Raw genomic sequence first — 16910 nt, 5'->3', positions numbered from 1 at the left:
TTCAGGGAGCAGTGAAAAGTGCCCGTGCAAAATCAGTTTTTGTGTGTGTTTTTAGTAATTGTTGGTTTCTTGGTAAAGAAAACACATTTTTACTCAAATTAATCAAAATGGATTTATCACATTTTGGAACCAAACTATAATATTCAGAAGTAAACAGTGTAGCTGACAGAGTGTCAGAATGTTTATTTTTAAACCACAACCTTCTTGGGGCTTCTTTGACCGATACAACCCTCTAGTGCCAGATTGTTTATTTTTAAACCACAACCTTTTAAAAATGATATATTTAACGATATCTTTAGCATTTCTCATCCAAACAACGTCAAACTTGGCACTGCACTTACTCGTGACCGTAGCGAGACACCTGTCAAGTTTGAAATCCATCGGACTAACGGTTCGAGAGATATGTGGTTAACAGACACACAGACAGACAGACAGACACACACACACACAGACAGACAGACAGACGTTTCTGTAATTTATAGAGAGATATAAATATTTTATATATAAATAACACATTTTTCTTAAATATATATGCATGTGTGTGTATTTATATATAGAAAATAATTATACTCCATACACACACATATATTATGTAAACACAAACTTTTATTTTGGATGTGATTAATCGCGATTAATCATTTGACAGCCCTAAATATAATATAATAAATCATTGTGGTATATAAGTTCAGGTACAGAAGTGAGCTGCAGCTGAAGTTTATAAAAACTATTCTGATGGATTAATAGTTAATAAGGTTATATATAATATAATATAATATAATATAATATAATATAATATAATATAATATAATATAATATAATATAATATATGCAACCTGGTGGAAGAAGATTTTGGTCAGCTGCAGTTGAACTTTTGTAAGTAACCAAGTAAGTAAAAGTAAGTGTAAGTAAATAAGTAAAAGTAAGTGTAAGTAAATAAGTAAAATTGTAAGTAAAGAAGTAAGTGTAAGATAGATAGATTTAATTGTAATAGTTAATGAGGTTATATTTTCAGAGTTAGGTAATAAGTATAATTATTAAGAATATTAGAAAAATATTATTATAAAAAATGTCTAGCTGCAGCTGACCAAAAACTTCTACCACCAGGGTTTCAAGTACCAAAATAAGTTAGCTGACTTAAGTACAAAAACATGTAAACACACGCATACTCTAGCATGCAGGCATGGTGTGTACTGTTGTTTACACATCCTGCAACATCTCATCAAAATATGAGCAAAAGCAAACCTGCAACAGTCTTGCTAATATGGTGTATCAGCACAGGTAACCACAAAAACTGTTTACTGATTCACATCCAGTCTGAAGAGAGTATAACAAATAGACATTATGCAATGCCTATTTTGCAATAACTTTTAACCAACCGGTGTTTTGGTGATTTTTTTAGTGGATGTTTTAGTGTCCTAATAAGTAACCAAAGAATCACATTAACTATAAACATGTCCCACTAGCCTCTGACAAACCAGAAATTGTCATTATACTTATTGTCTTCATTTGAAATAGTATTGTATTAAATACTTAAATACTTGAATTACAAGTTGAAACCTAACAAACTTACTTTCTGTACTTTTATGTTTTGCTTGAAAAGTACTAAGTTGTAAGAAAAATGGTCATGAGCCCGATCGCAGTGCTCCAGTCCAGACAGTGATTTCACACAGCTGCTTTTTCTGTTATTAAACGTTCATTCATCCTGATAGTCTGCTGCACGACCTTGCTTCTCCAGCATGACGGGCCCTTGGCAGTGTGAGAGACAGATTTACATGAGAAAGGACAAACACAGGCCAGAGGATGAGACCTCACTCCCTGAAGAGCTCCTGATGAAAGTTCTTTTCTTCATTTTCTGTTTTTCTTCTCCCTCTCTCCCTCCCTCCCTAATTTCTCTGGAAGTGTTTTATGAAGCCGAGCTTCGGATTCAGTTGAAGACACGCAGCTGAAGTGTTTTGTTATCCATATAACTTGTGTATTGTGACAATTTTGTTTTCAATAGAATCTGTTGAACACTGTTTTTATAATGAAAGACGTTTATTTATAGAAAAAAACAGGACAGTATGTTTGGTTTGTCTTGTTGTGTTTGTCATATAAATTTGTTGTTTATTTTTGATGATGATGATGATGGCGATTATGACTAAAATCAACAACAAAAAATGACATCCATGAATACAACTTTAATGACTTCATAACAACAATAATTACGGTCATTATTGTTCTTATTAAAATCAACAATAATAATTAAACCAATAATAATAATCAAAATGTATAAAAAATATATATAATAAAAAAAAAAAAAATCTTAATGAAAAGATACAATATGCTGTCTATTTATATGTACTTAAACCCACACTAAACTAGATACAGACATAGAATAAGATATAATAAAATATAGCAACGATTAGATAGATTTAAAAAAGAAGAAGACATATTTGGTGCATTTTTGTCATTTCCCCTGGTACATTTCTGCCCAGACATAAATTGCAACCATGCTAATAAATAATAGATTATCTGTTTATCTCTCTTTGAGTATGTACGTATTATGTATTAAAGGGTTAGTCCACCAGAAAATTTAAATTCTCTCATCATTTATTCACCCTCATGTCGTTTCAAACCTGTATGCATTTCTTTTTTCTGCTGAACACAAAATATGTTATTTTGAAGAATATTGATTCCCACAGAGTTTTGGTTCCCATTGACTTCCATAGTATTTTATGTCCATACAATGCAAGTCAATGGGAACTGAAACTGTTTATTACCAACATCCTCTTCTGGAAAGTAAGAAGTGCATACAACAACTTTCATTTTTAGCCCTTTAAATGAATTATTTAATGTACCAGTTGCGAGGCCAGAAATGTTATTTTTTAAAAAGAAAATGTATTCTTATAGCCTTCCCCTTGTGACTTGATAGTGGGATTGCTGCTGCTTCAGAATGCTTTTCGAGGGAAAATCTGCCCATAACATTTGGTCAAGGATCAGTTTTCACCGTAATAATAGCATATTTTGGTGATTTGGCAAACGATCCCTTGCTTATATGTGTTTGCGCTCTGGAGAGCGTCAAAGGTTTCTATTTACGTGTTTTTACGGCATCTAACAATGTAGCCAATCACAAACATATCTGTTGACTTCTTGAAAGCAAAGTCCAATCGGAGGGGTTTAAGTTAGAATACACAAACCCCAGTGGAGCGCTCTTTGCACGCTTTCAAGGCGATATCTAATAAATTCAGAATTTGAATAAAACTTTAGTTTTTCACGCTTGACCAGCAGCCACATACATGCAAAGTTTTGTGAGTGACATCCGCAAGATTCATGTATTTGAGCAATTATTATTTTCATGTATGCATGATTTTTTTCTCCTTTCCTACAATTTTTTTATGTATCTCATTTGATTATGTGTACTAGCCGTCAATCTGTGTGGGCCAGTGTCAGCCTGACCCTTATGTAGCCTCGAGTTGTATAGAGTAAAAGTGAAAGTCAAGCATTTATTCATGAAACATTTCAGTAAAAGTATTAAGCAATGAAGCTCCCCCGTAATCAAATAACAGCAACATCCTCATGCTGTGTTATTACACACACAACAAGCCATCAGGGACAGCGGTCTGCGTGATACTGCGCAACATTCGATATACTCTGATTTCGTACTTAATATGACAACTTGTGTTGAGTTTTATACCATTTTCAGTGTGTGAGTGAGTGTGTGTGCATCTTCCTGCCACAACCATGAGGCGTCTACGCTTTCAAACGCACAGGAAGTGAAGGTCTTGGTAGGTGGGTGGTGAATGACGTCAATGAGGCTAAGAGGCCTCTGAAACAGGAACCAAAACATCCCACAATCCTTTGCCCCCCCTCCTCTCAACTCTCAGCTCAGTAGATCAGTGGCGAAAGCCTTTACACCTGGAGCGCGTGCACACACACACACACACACACACACCTGCAGGCATTTACTACACATGTGCACATTACTTTTTTTTTGGTAGCATATGAAATCACAAAATAAACTTATATATGCAGTAGAAATATTGCCTAGTATATTAAAAGTCCATATATGTGTGTATTTGATCTTTTATGTGGTTGTTTTTTTCTCTAGAAGGTCTAAATAAAAAATGTGCACACACATAAATGGTTCCAATAATGTAATGAAATGCAATTTCACCCCTAATTTAAATAATACATCATTTCATTTAGTATTTCTGTCTTTTGATTTTGGGGTGAAATATGACCCCCGAATATGCTTAATGAGATTCACTTACTTAAATTCTTACATAAACCTCTGAACACTTTCATGAATTTTATTAACAGCTGTGCGCACATAATCCTGCTCTTGCATGCTTACGCACGCATGACTATTTCACACCCGCACAAACACACACACACACACACGCATGCAATAAACACAGATTTTTATATGCGCCGCGGCGCTGCATTTACGCACATTGCGTCTCTGTGGTTTGTATGAGTGTAAGAGGTCATGCAAGCATGCTATCTTACTCAAACTTTCATTCTCCCCCCTCCACCCACACTTCTCTTTTCTTCAGAGACGCTGGGATTTTCAGGCCGCTCAGATGGAGAGAGTTGCGGTGGCCATTGTACTAACCGTGATAAGGGAGTGTTTAAAACGTGCACAAGAGCCCAACAACACCTACTGCTTTTTCACAAAAACAAGAACATGCCTGGCTTATATTTCACCCCAGAATCAAAAGCATTTTTTTTTCATTGCATTATGAAAATTATGCTTATTTTTAAGACAATTAACAATTAGAAGAAAAATATAATGAATTCACCAATATATTATTTATATAATGAAGTATTTCAATGTAATAATAACAAAATATTGCATTTGGACAGAGGTGTAAAAAGTACCTGAAAACCATACTTAAGTAAAAGTACAGATACCTTACAACGAAAATGACACCATTACAAGTTTTAAGTCACCAATTTCAATACGATTTGAGTAAAAGTCTTAGAGTATGTGATTTTAACAGTGCTTAAGTATTTTACTCGTACTGAATAGGCTCAAAGATGCTCTAGTCTTCAATGCCAGTGAAAAACAAGAAACAGTTTATTTGTGAGGAGAGCGATCACATGTTTTCTAAAGTCAAAATAAAACTGAACACCTCAATATTGCAATCGACAAAACAGCTTCTGAAAACGTCTACAGACAAGTCTCAGCAAGTGCTCATAAAGGGCAAAAGTAAACCAATATCCTTCAAAAGGGTCTCTTCAGTATAATAGATTAATGGTTAAGTAAAGAGAAATAGTCAAAGCCTACTTGCACTGGATGTGCTGGTTATGGCCTCATAACCGGCTGCAGTCATGTCCTCATTTCATATATGAACACCTGCGATTCACATCTTCCTGCTAATGCACTCGCATTCGCGTAAAGTAGCCTTAACAAGATTGGGTGAACAAGCCCTGTAGATGGCGATATCACTTATTTTGTAGCAGAAATAAATAAACTGCTGCAGAAAAAGTTAGGTATGCAAAATGTAACGAGTGATTGCATTACTCATCACAAATGAATTGGAGTAAAGAGTACAAATACTTATTCAAAAATAGAGAGCTGATATCTTTGATACTCAGTCAAATTACAAACTAGCCAAAAAGATTCTTAAAGAGGTCCTATTATGCCCTTTTACGAAGTCTTGATTTTGTTTTGGGGTGTACTAGAATATGTTTTCATACTTCATACAATTTTTTTTCCACATATTTTACATTATTACATCTCCTCTCTCCCCAGTCTGGTTGAACGCATAGTTTTCGATGAAGCCCCTCCTACTGAAATACAAAATGTGTTGTGATTGGTTAGCTGGCCCACTGTGCTGTGATTGGCACGTGTTCGGGAAATGTCACACCCCTTCATAACTGCAAGCTCTACTCAGATGTAAATATTAACGATGGTGTCAATTTCAAACCATTGTGCAGGATAGATTTCAAGCACAGACTTTGCAAGCACAGATTTCACATGACGTTTCAGAGTAATATGTTTTTTTTTGTCATTTTCTTATAGATACGATGTTATCCACCATTTAATCATATTTGTGACCCTGGATCACAAAACCAGTCACATGGGTCATTTTTTTTAAATTGAGATTTATACATAATCTGAAAGCTGCATAAATAAGCGTTCCATTGATGTATGGTCTGTTAGGATAGGACAATATTTGGCTGAGATACAACTTTTCGGAAATCTGGAATCTGAGGGTGCAAAAAAATCGAAACATTGAGAAAATCGCCTTTAAAGTTGTCCATTTATGTTCGCTATTGTGCTGCATTCACTCACAAAAATAAATGTTGTATATATTTATGGTAGGAAATTTACAAAATATCTTCATGGAGCATGATCTTTACTTAATAGCCTAATGATTTTTGGCATAAAAGAAAAATCGATAATTTTGACCCATACAATATATTGTTGGCTATTGCCACAAATATACCCGTGCGACATGTGACTGGTTTTGTGATCCAGGGTCACATTTGTCGGATAACTATGGTAATACATACAATAAATCATGGATAATTTTCCTAAGTGGTGGTGAAGTCTTACAAAAGCAAGAGCTTACAAAAGCTAAAGTAAACACTACATCAATACTGTAATGTTAGTTAGCAGGCTAGCGGAGCCCTTTGTTAACTTTACATCATAGCTATCATAAAACTACATAAAGCTTAAAATTGGAACTGTTAATAGAAAACGACTACAAATAATAAGACATACGTACAAGTTGTGATCCATAAACAACAGATTGTCTCGACAAAATGGGAATGGCTAACGTTACGTCTTTCAGGAGAAGCTTTTGTGCGTATAGCCTGCATTGTTCTCTCTTCTGGAAGCTGTTCTCCGTAAAATGTGCAGCACACAGACAAAAGTTGAGGTTATAATGTTCAGGAACAGTGTTACAAATAAATTTTAACCTCTCTAAGTTCGACAGCCTTAGGACAAACGTTTTCCGGGGTGTAAAAAACAGCGACAATAACTCTTCATCTTCTCTAAAGCAGCCCAACATGGCCTCACCCCCTTTACTGCGTGTTCCCAGGGGAAGGATTAATGTAAATGTCACCATCCCGGGAAAAAGCTCGTTGTAGTCCCTACCAGCCATATGTTTTAGCCCTTAAAAAGCAATTTCTGTAAAAGCAAATATCTCCCTTTGCATTGAACTTTGAGCGTCGTAACTTTGCAGATGTCGTTTATGCTCAAACAGCAACATTACACACTAACTATAGTTAAAAAAGTGAAATCATAATCAAGGACCCCTTTGAGTACAGTAACTAATCGCTTTTACTCAAATACTTTACAACACTGCATTTGATCACCCCATGAAACCCCATAAACACCCCAAGATAATATGGTAAACTGAACTGGAAGATTTGACTAAAAATATTGACGGCTCATCTTGGACTCAAGCATAAGCATACAACATTTTTTGAATGATTGATTGAGTTCTTCAATGTGTCTTAAAGAAACATGAGATTGTCAAGCTACTTCATTGTGCCTTTAATGCTGATTTTAATAACAAAATCATTTGTATTTAATTGACCTATGTCTGTTTTGTGGGCTCCTGACAGGTGACATAGAATTTGAAACGTTTTACATCTTCCACTGAGATTACTCAGTGTATCCTTTAACACTCTCTTAACTTAGCCAATAAGTAGTTTACCACTTTATATTTATTCATAACACAAATCATAGTCGTCCCTTCATGATACTGTTCAAGTGAAGATGATATGAGTAATTTACATTGAGGTTTACGACCACTGTAAGGGAACTTTCCTCAGTCTAACGTCTGTGAATGGATTCAGAAGATCTTACCTGACAGGTTGCCTTTGGTCATTGGCGGTTGACTGCTGACTGGTGATCTTCTATTAAGTGAAGCAGAAAAATAAATACATTAGAAAGAAGAGCAGGAAAATAAATGAGAACATTCAGTAGAAACTGATAATTCCATCACCAACTGATCACACTAGACTTAGCATCCATAGACATTTCAAAAGACATCATTAGACATTTACTATTATCATTATACGAATGAAGGCCAGTTCAGTAGGTTAGTGTCTCTTCCATCCAGTCTGACAAAACATATTAAGTGAGTTCTGCCCTCTTGTGGTATTTTCTCATATTACATTTTATGAAACGCATGTAAACGTCACTTACTTGCTGGAGGGACACGGCACATTTGTCAGGAAGCTGACATTATTCCTAACAGTGCGAAGACTTGCAAGCACCTATTGAATAAAATAACAGCAAAACACATAGGACGTGAATGAGTCCACATGTGTAAAATCAATCACATTTTGTTCATTACAGTCTTCCATTCAAGAAAGCAAAAGCCAAACGTACCTGAGCAAAAGGAGTGACTATCAGATCTTCACCATGTCTGACAACCAAAGAACACAAAAAATATCATACAGAATACAAAACCTGTGTACTGTATTGTCCATGCTATAATTCGCATTCCGTTCAAAATATGTTTACTTTATATACGTAAAGTTTATATACTTTATTAGTTGTTTACTTCATACTTACTTTATGTAATATACTGAGCAGATTATATACTCTCAGATTTAAAAAGGTTATGTTATGCATTATTTCTGCATTGCTTCTACAGTTTCACTTCTTTTTGAACTGCAGCTGCAAAGACTTGAATAATTTATTGCAGACGTACTGAGTCCTATTCGTGAAGATCTACCTTACTGCAGATTTTAATGTCAAACTTGCCCTCACACACTTGTCTGTATAGTTTGTGAAGACCTTGATTTACTGATCCGGGTGTGTTGAATTGAGCTAAATTCTACTGGAAGTTATGTTAGACTGTGAAATAAATTTCTCAGAGGAGGCTAAACAAAAGTATAAAAACAGTATAAAAATAAAATAAATATGATGTACTATGAGATCAAACATATAAAAAACACAATGTAAGGTCACAGCAAAATTCAGCCTGACAAAAATATATATAAGCTTCCTAATTTCAGAAGTCAGTCAAAACTTTAAAATATAAAGAACTACAGGAATAAATAAATGAAGGAATACATCAATATGGGAAAAAATTATATATATATTAAAAAAATATTAAATAAATGTAAAAATATATTTTTTTATAAATTAATTAATAAATAATAATATAAAAATATAACAAATAATATATAAAATAAAAAACTAAAATAAGTAAACAAATGAATAATTAAGTAAATAAAAGACTAACTACATATGGTAAAATCAATTAAACAAATGCAGTTTAAAAACTACAAATAAACAATACAATAAAATGCTTATAAAAGAAAGAATATACAATAAAAGAAAGAATAAATAAATAATTAAATAGTTTTCTTGTGATCTCGACTTAATTTTTTATCATGATCTTGACCTAACAAAAGTTGTTTCTCGTGATCACAACTTAATTTTCACATGATTCCGACAACAAAAGTTCTTTTCTCATGATCTCTATCTTAAAAGTTGGTTATTATTGGACATTCGTAAGACATTCAATCTTTTCTTCAACATTAAATGACGTGTAATCACAAAATAGTGTCAGTTCATGCTGTATCTCGTTCAGATCATGCATGTAAAGCATAATTTTGAAACTAAACAGACCTATATGGACCTCATCGGGTCCAAGCACCAATGGCCCATGACCAAGTAAACATTTTAATAAATATATAATGTTTATTTATTAAATATTTTTGCAGATATTATAATATTTTATAATATTGGAATGCAGAAATACTACACACACTGTAAAAAATTTCTAACCCTCCCAAATCAAAAATTTCAAGTGACCGATAACATCTAAATTTTTCAATTGGCCCAAGTGAAATTCTGTAAATTATAAAATTAAATTTACAGAATTTCACTTGGGCCAATTGAAAAATTTAGATGTTATCGGTCACTTGAAATTTTTGATTTGGGAGGGTTAGAAATTTTTTACAGTGCAGTATAAACTGTTATATAACTTAAGGCAAGTTAGTAAAAAGTAAATTGAATACCGTAATTATTGTGCTGCATGTGCTTCTGAGCTGGTGCCAGGTTATATGAGAATTAACTAGATCTTTGCATTTGTTTCCATTCAAAGGGATGGAAACCGATAGAAAAAGATTAAAGATTCATTATCCTGTGGCTTCCTCTAGTAGGCAACATTAATATCACAGTTTAGAATTTGCTGTTAGCCTCCCGAGCATCATGAATTCATGAAACTAAGCTTGTTTGCTCAGATTTGTTCTCCACGTCATTTAATGTTGAAGAAAAGACCGAATGTCTAATATCAAACCAACTTTTTTTCGCAGTTATAATTGTTTTTGTTATGTCAAGATCACGAGAAAATTTTAAATTTACTCTTAAGGCTTCCGTAGGCTACTAACAAATAAATAGTGCTGTTTTTTGTGTAAATTAATATCTTATATCTAGTTAGGATGTATATACATTTTTTTCATTTTGTTATAGTATTTCTCGCCACTTTTTACAATCACAAACTTCTCGACATGGATGCATGCATGGATACACGCTTCAAAAATCCACTTGAAAAAGTACATCTTATTTGGCTCACAATTTTCAACAAACTGTGATAAACTGTAGCTGGACTAAGCACCTTTGATTTATTGTACCAGTATTGGTGTATTATTGTGTCAGTAAAGGTGTAAAGTGCTGAGTTTTTACTCACAACTGTTCTCCAACAAGGGAGGAGTTGCGAGAGGTGGATTTGGGCGAGAGGTCATAGTCACTGTCTGAGCGGTAAAGGAAAGACTCTCGCCGTTGCCCGTGACTGGCCATGTTGGGATGCAGGACCATACCAGAGCCCGGTGACACTTGTAGGTCCAATGGACTGCAGCCGATAGAGGGTCCATTCTCCACCTCCAAACTACACAGACAGAGATAGACACATAAGGTCAACATGCTGATTACATGAATAAAATACCATCCCACAAACTAATATTAAAGTCTGCAAATGGAAAATGACAAATCTACATGCAAAATCACACCTTTTATATATTGTTTAAATCTATAAACAGCACATCAAAACAAAACAAAACCAAATGTGGTTGTCACTTTAACAGAAGATGATTTCTTCCTGTAGACGTGGCTGGTTCTTATTGAGAGTAAACTGCAAAGTGGGCCAGACTAAATTACTTTGCAAGAGAGAAAAGACATTTTTTAGTTTATGAAAGTACACACTGAAGTGTACTATCAAGTAAACTACTAGTTTAGTAGTTTACACTGCAAATACTTGTATTCTTTAAGTGAACATAACATATTTATAGTTTACTATTTATATATTATTTTTGCACTTGCATTATACTATTATGTTCAAATATAGATATTATTTTTTTTATACTTGAAAAATACCTTTAACTGTACTTTAACTAATTTTAAAAACATTTTATTAGCTTCATGAATCCTTTTTTATCAACACTTGAATGTTAGTAAGTTTCATAAAGAAAGGCAACATGTTAAACAAAAAAGTTGAGAAAATCACATTTTTGTCAAAGACTACGCTTTGATCAGATTCAGAACGATGATCAAAACACAGATGGAGTAGATCGAGTCCAACACCCCCAAAGCTTCACAGTCGTTTTCTCTTCATGGGTTCGACATTTCTTTTGGTAAAATTAAGCAGTTTTGATTTACACGCTTTTTAATGTTTGATGATCACATTATTTTACATTTGAGTGAGCAATCTTCTATCGCTTGTTTCAACTTGTTCTTCTCCTTTGTTTTGATCCGGAGATTCTGTAGAAGATGTGTCATAGCGTCCCCTACCGTATAACAGTGAAAACATGGATAGCTGGAAAATTCAGTCAATGGTGGGGAAAGAGTAAAGTAGAATTAAAGTAAATTCCTATGTACACTACCAGTGGACCAGCCAACACAAAAATTCAGATACGCAGAATTAGAAACATATCTGTTTTATATCAATATTCTAATCAATATTTTCAAACAATGTAAGTTTCATAAGACTGTAGGCTTTTAATAGGCTACTCGATCAAAAGAGTTAACACAACTACAAGCTAAGTATACTTTGAATACTTAATTATACTTTTAAGTATACCTCGATCAAAAGATTGAGTACAGGTACAGGCCAAATATACTTGGACTTTTCTCTCAGTATAAGTCAAGTACACTTAAGTGTAATTTTAAGTATATTTCTGAGAAGTATATAAAATGTAGACTGAAAGTATTGTATAGTATTGTATAAGTATTGGGCAGCCATTGTAAAATCTGGTTCCTGAAGCAAAACCAGTTGTGATGCTAGACAGTGTAACATGAAAAGCTCAGAGGCCTGGAACACAAGTCTGATTCAGTCAGTCTCCACAGAGTGAAGACCGATAAAGTCTTTAGGTACAGGGGGGGAAAAAGCACACAAAAAGCAAAAAGGCAAAGGAGAAAGAAGGATGTCAGAGTTTAAAAGAGAGATGTATACAGAAACTATTGAGTAGAAAATATTGTAGTCATTGCAAGAGCTAATAGAAAACAGCACTGAACAGAGATGAAAACATTGAGAGGGAAGAAAGGGATCGTGGAGAACAGGTCAAAATTGATGCTTTGAAGTGAAGGTCATTGAGCTGCCTGCTTCAGTGAGAAAGCAAAGCAAACCATTTGAGAAAGACAATTTCCCTTAAATAATGTTATATATATATATCTATATATACAGTATATATACATAGTCAGCTTCTGATTGGCTGAAGTAAGTTGCACACAGGCATACAGGAAGTATGGCAGGGTGACGCAACATCTCGTTCCCTTCTAAGGGAACAATGGCTACAGTCGTAACCTGAGACGTGTCGCAACCTTTCGAGGGAACTCGTTCTACATCAGAAGTAGCAACGCTATGGGAACGATAATACCCACTATGCCATACTGACAACTGCCGAATAGAGGAGGATAAAAGGCCTGCAAGACTACTGAGCGAGAAAGCCCTTGGACTCTCACATGTACAGCAGGTCTTAACCTCAGTGTGCCATGAAGGTAACTAGAGGGTGATACTAGAGGGTGTCTCCCTAGATATAAGCAAGCAGCTATGGCCAAGCAGAAAAGAAATCCTGAAGGAACTCCAGCACTGAACCAACCTGGCTGGGTCCAACTGGCGATTCCTGCACCATGAAGTAAAGACTCTTCACATCAAGGCATATATTTTCCTCATGGAGCGAGCTCTAGAGTTAGGATGGTCTCAACAACCTCAGCTGAGAGATCAGTGTTCATGAGTTGGACCCCTCAAGGGCCAAACCCATTAGTCCGGGCAAAGGTTTTTGCCCCCTGCCTGGGACAGAAGGTCCCTCCTGATGGGAATCTACCATGGAGAGGCACCTGACTCCCTCCATATCTGCTCTGCCTGGCTGCAAATGACAGCTTTCATTAAAACAGAGAGAGCTTGACAGAGACAGAAACACCATTACTATATCCACTACATATACACAACACAATATAAAAAGCACAGCTAAATGTGACATGTATTATAATGTGTTTATGTGCAGATTGTTTTAAATTCCTTTTCGAGGGAACTTCTACACTGCATCAGCCGCTGACGCTATGGGTACACGTCCTTGTGGAACCTGGTGTCTGAGGCACGTGTACAAACACGTCATTCAATAGCCAACACAGTGCTATGACGTCGCAAGGTGAGCCCTAGCATGTAAGAAGGGTGCCTAAGAACACGTCATAAGATTCTTTGTCATCAGGAAGCCGCTTGTTTGTGTGCTGTGTGAAGATAGCTGTGTGTGTAAAGAAAGAAAGAAAAATAGAAGGTAAGCAGACATTAAAACACTGTGTTCCTCCATGCCCTCGTTTTTTAATGCATGGCGATGGTCACGAGCTGTGTGTTATTTGTCTGGGAGCCTCAAATGGGGCTGGATGCATTCATTGCGATGATTCTTCATTGAGGAAACTCCCACCTGGATGGCTCAAGCTGCTGAGCCCCGGGACTCTAGCCCTGTGTTTGCTGAGGCAGTACGCAAGCTGCGATCATGGAGACGGAGCTGGTAGAGGAGCGTGAGGGAGTTCCCGTCACCTTAAATCCGCAGAAATTTAGGACTCATTGCTCGCCTATGATTCTGATGGAATAGACGTGGTGATAGGAGAGAATGCATTACGCTGAATATGATGAGCTAGTAGAGCCAAGTCAAGTCAAGTCAAGTCAACTATATTTGTATAGCGCTTTTCACAATACAGATTGTATCAAAGCAGCTTCACAGTATTAAATTAAAATAATACAACAAGGTTTGTTTCTAGTGAAATTTATTGATTGATAAAATTAAATGAAACATTCCCAAAATATCCCCAACTGAGCAAGCCAAAGGCAACAGAGAGCTTATGCTACAGCCCGAATAAGCTAGAACTGGTCTGGCTTGAAACGCGAGACTGCAGATGGTTGTTTAGATGAACGATATCTGCAGAGTCATAAGTGTGCAGCTCTAATGAGCCTTCCTTTTCTACCAGATCTACACACTGGGGTGCATGTAGACATCCATACTCTGCTCGCGTGGTTCATTTGGCTTTGAGTTATTCAAATGCAGAGGCGCTCCACAAGCAGGGCTCTGGGTGGATGCCCCTGGTGTAAAGAAATCTAGCGAATTACCTTTTCCCGGGGACATCCTCATCATTGAAGGCTCCCCTTTTGCTCTCTAAACCACCTGAGGCAGTCTCTGAAATGTGTATAGCCACAGATCTACATTGCCATGCAAAGGCCAGAGGCCGTAACGTTGTTTTTGGTTGAAAATAAGTTATTGATATTTTTGGCACATTCAAGATCTCCTTTGAGTCAATTTCGTTGTTTTTTCGAGAAAATAATGTGTTGTCTTAACAGCAACTTCCAAAAGCCTGTGAGAGACCAAGGCAGAACACTGTTACACCAGTTACCGCTCTTTGGCTTTGTTTTGAAACACTCAAATTGAGTTACGGTACTTTGCCTTTGTTTAGCCGTGCGTCAATATGAAGTTAGTGTGCCGGTGTTCTGTCAAATAACGCTATCAGATTGTATGGTGTTCTGCCTTTGTTTTACTGTCCATTAAAATTTGCAGCATTTAAATCACGGTGTAGCCTGTGTACAGCTACCATCAGTCCCTGTAACCTCTGAAATGTCCTCAGAGGGACAGCTTTGTCCAGCACAAATGTGATCAGTTTAGTATGTTCTAAAACCGCTCCATTGACAAACATGCGATATCGCGAAGGATTGTCCAGAGTTGACAGAAAAATGTTACACATGCCGCAGCAGGTGAATACAACAAAGAACTAGCGCCCCACCTCACCGAGGTTGGGTACCGGACCTGTTTGAAACACTCATGCATCTAGCTGGCAGAGTGCCAAAACGACGTCAGCGCCTTCAGCACCGGCCTGAATACATTCGAGCCAAAGCGGGACTAATAACAGGAAGTGATAATAATGTGCATACAACATCAAACCCCATGTTGCAAGCAGGTTATATAGACAATCACAGCGTTTGGCATAAATCCGCGGGACGAGCCAAGTACACAATAATAGGGCAGATAGCTGAAAACCACGCATACTGAAAAGACGCAGAACACAGAAAATTGTGCTATGAATGCATTCGTCGAGGTAGTCCAGAACGTGCTCCCCACTGAGTCTCAAAGGGAAAAGCACTGCGTTCATACTTTTAGAGAACGTACGAGAAGCGCAACACCTTCGAACACGAATCTCAGGAAGCGCCTGTGATGGGGACTGAATGTGAAAGTGTATGCGTCTTTCAGGTCCACCGCTATAAACCAGTCCCCGGGTCGAATGTGCGCGAGGATCTGTTTTATCGTGGTCATTTTGAACATGCGCTTCTGACACTCGTGTTCTCAAGCCACTGTGTACCAACTGAAGATACTCTTTACCGCTATGGAGGTATTTGTGTCATGTCTAATAATGCCATCAGAATGCAACCGAAGCGCAGTATAGCATGGCTATAAGTAATTGTAAATCATTCAAAATAAATGCCATGATCACTAAATTTTATACAGGTGTTACTATAATGATTTTGTAAATGGTGATCAGCAAACAAATATTGATAATGTGGAAGTTACTGCCTTGCCTTGCCTTGGCATGACCTCACGTTTTGCAGACAATACAAAGGCAGAGTACAGTAACTTCAAAATAGGGGTCAAAAGTCAAGTTTGAGCTCAAATTTGTTTTATGTAGATCATTTTCATTACTAAAACATCTAATTGCCAGATTTCTAGTGTCCTACCTATAATTAATTTGGTTGGACAAAAAAAAAAAAAAAAAAAATTTAAAGTAATTTTTCTCAGTTCCACACTCTAGCGAGTTAAGGTCTTTTGCCTTTGTAGGGAAGTACAGTAGTTGGACAATTAACTACTGCCGAGGGCCGTGAGAGAACGACGCGAGGCCGGTGGCGTGATTGATAATGAGCGACGCCTGCGAGACGCCTGAGCGACGCACCGGTCTCATATCTCTCACGGAGGAGCGGAAGCATAAAGGAGGAGCGACGACAGTGAAGAGAGAGAGAGGCCAGGCCTGGATTTATATTGTGTTATATGTGACAGCAGTCGTCCGTGAGGGGCTACTGTCTTTACTTTAATTTTGTATTTGTTTATTTTGTCATTAAATTCTTTAAACATTTGCCGGTTCCCACCTCCTTCTTCCCACAACATCTAACCTTGTTACAGAGACATACCAGAGTTAAAAAAATGACAAATGGTTGGTGCATTTCTCGCTGGCACATCTGTGACTAGGACAGCAAGTCTTTGTGGTGTATCGAGAGCCATGGTATCCAGGGTAATGTTGGCATACCTCCACAATAGAAAAAACACATTCAACAGGAGTTGTTGCAAGAGGAAGCTGTCTAAAAGGGATGTCTGGATACTAACCCGGACTGTATCCAAAAAACATAAAACCAAGCTTCTCAAATCACTGCCGAATTAAATGGGCACCTCGACTCTCCTGTTTCCACTAAAAATGTTTGTCGGGAGCT

General features: G+C 36.6%; 1 protein-coding gene across 2 annotated transcripts in view; it reads right to left on the bottom strand.

Annotated features, from left to right (window-relative positions):
- Window positions 1-16910, bottom strand: part of LOC307160865 (3',5'-cyclic-AMP phosphodiesterase 4B-like) — a 46451-nt gene that overhangs the window by 12881 nt on the left and 16660 nt on the right. The window contains exons 3-7 of one of the 2 annotated variants that reach the window (XM_079875166.1): window positions 10647-10844; window positions 8333-8369; window positions 8147-8217; window positions 7805-7854; window positions 3776-3894 (exon numbers count right to left, since the gene is read on the bottom strand). In XM_079875166.1, the coding sequence (XP_079731292.1) occupies window positions 3860-3894; window positions 7805-7854; window positions 8147-8217; window positions 8333-8369; window positions 10647-10844 (391 nt within the window). In that variant the 3' untranslated portion in view covers window positions 3776-3859. Of the gene's footprint in view, window positions 1-3775; window positions 3895-7804; window positions 7855-8146; window positions 8218-8332; window positions 8370-10646; window positions 10845-16910 lie in introns of those variants that run through there. The other variant, XM_079875167.1, reaches the window with a different exon arrangement.

Source organism: Squalius cephalus (assembly GCF_949319135.1).
Source record: "Squalius cephalus genome assembly, chromosome: 7".
NCBI classification, from domain to species: Eukaryota; Metazoa; Chordata; class Actinopteri; order Cypriniformes; family Leuciscidae; genus Squalius; species Squalius cephalus.
The sequence above is the reverse complement of the archived record's forward strand: the minus strand, read 5'-3'. Positions and strand labels throughout refer to the sequence as shown.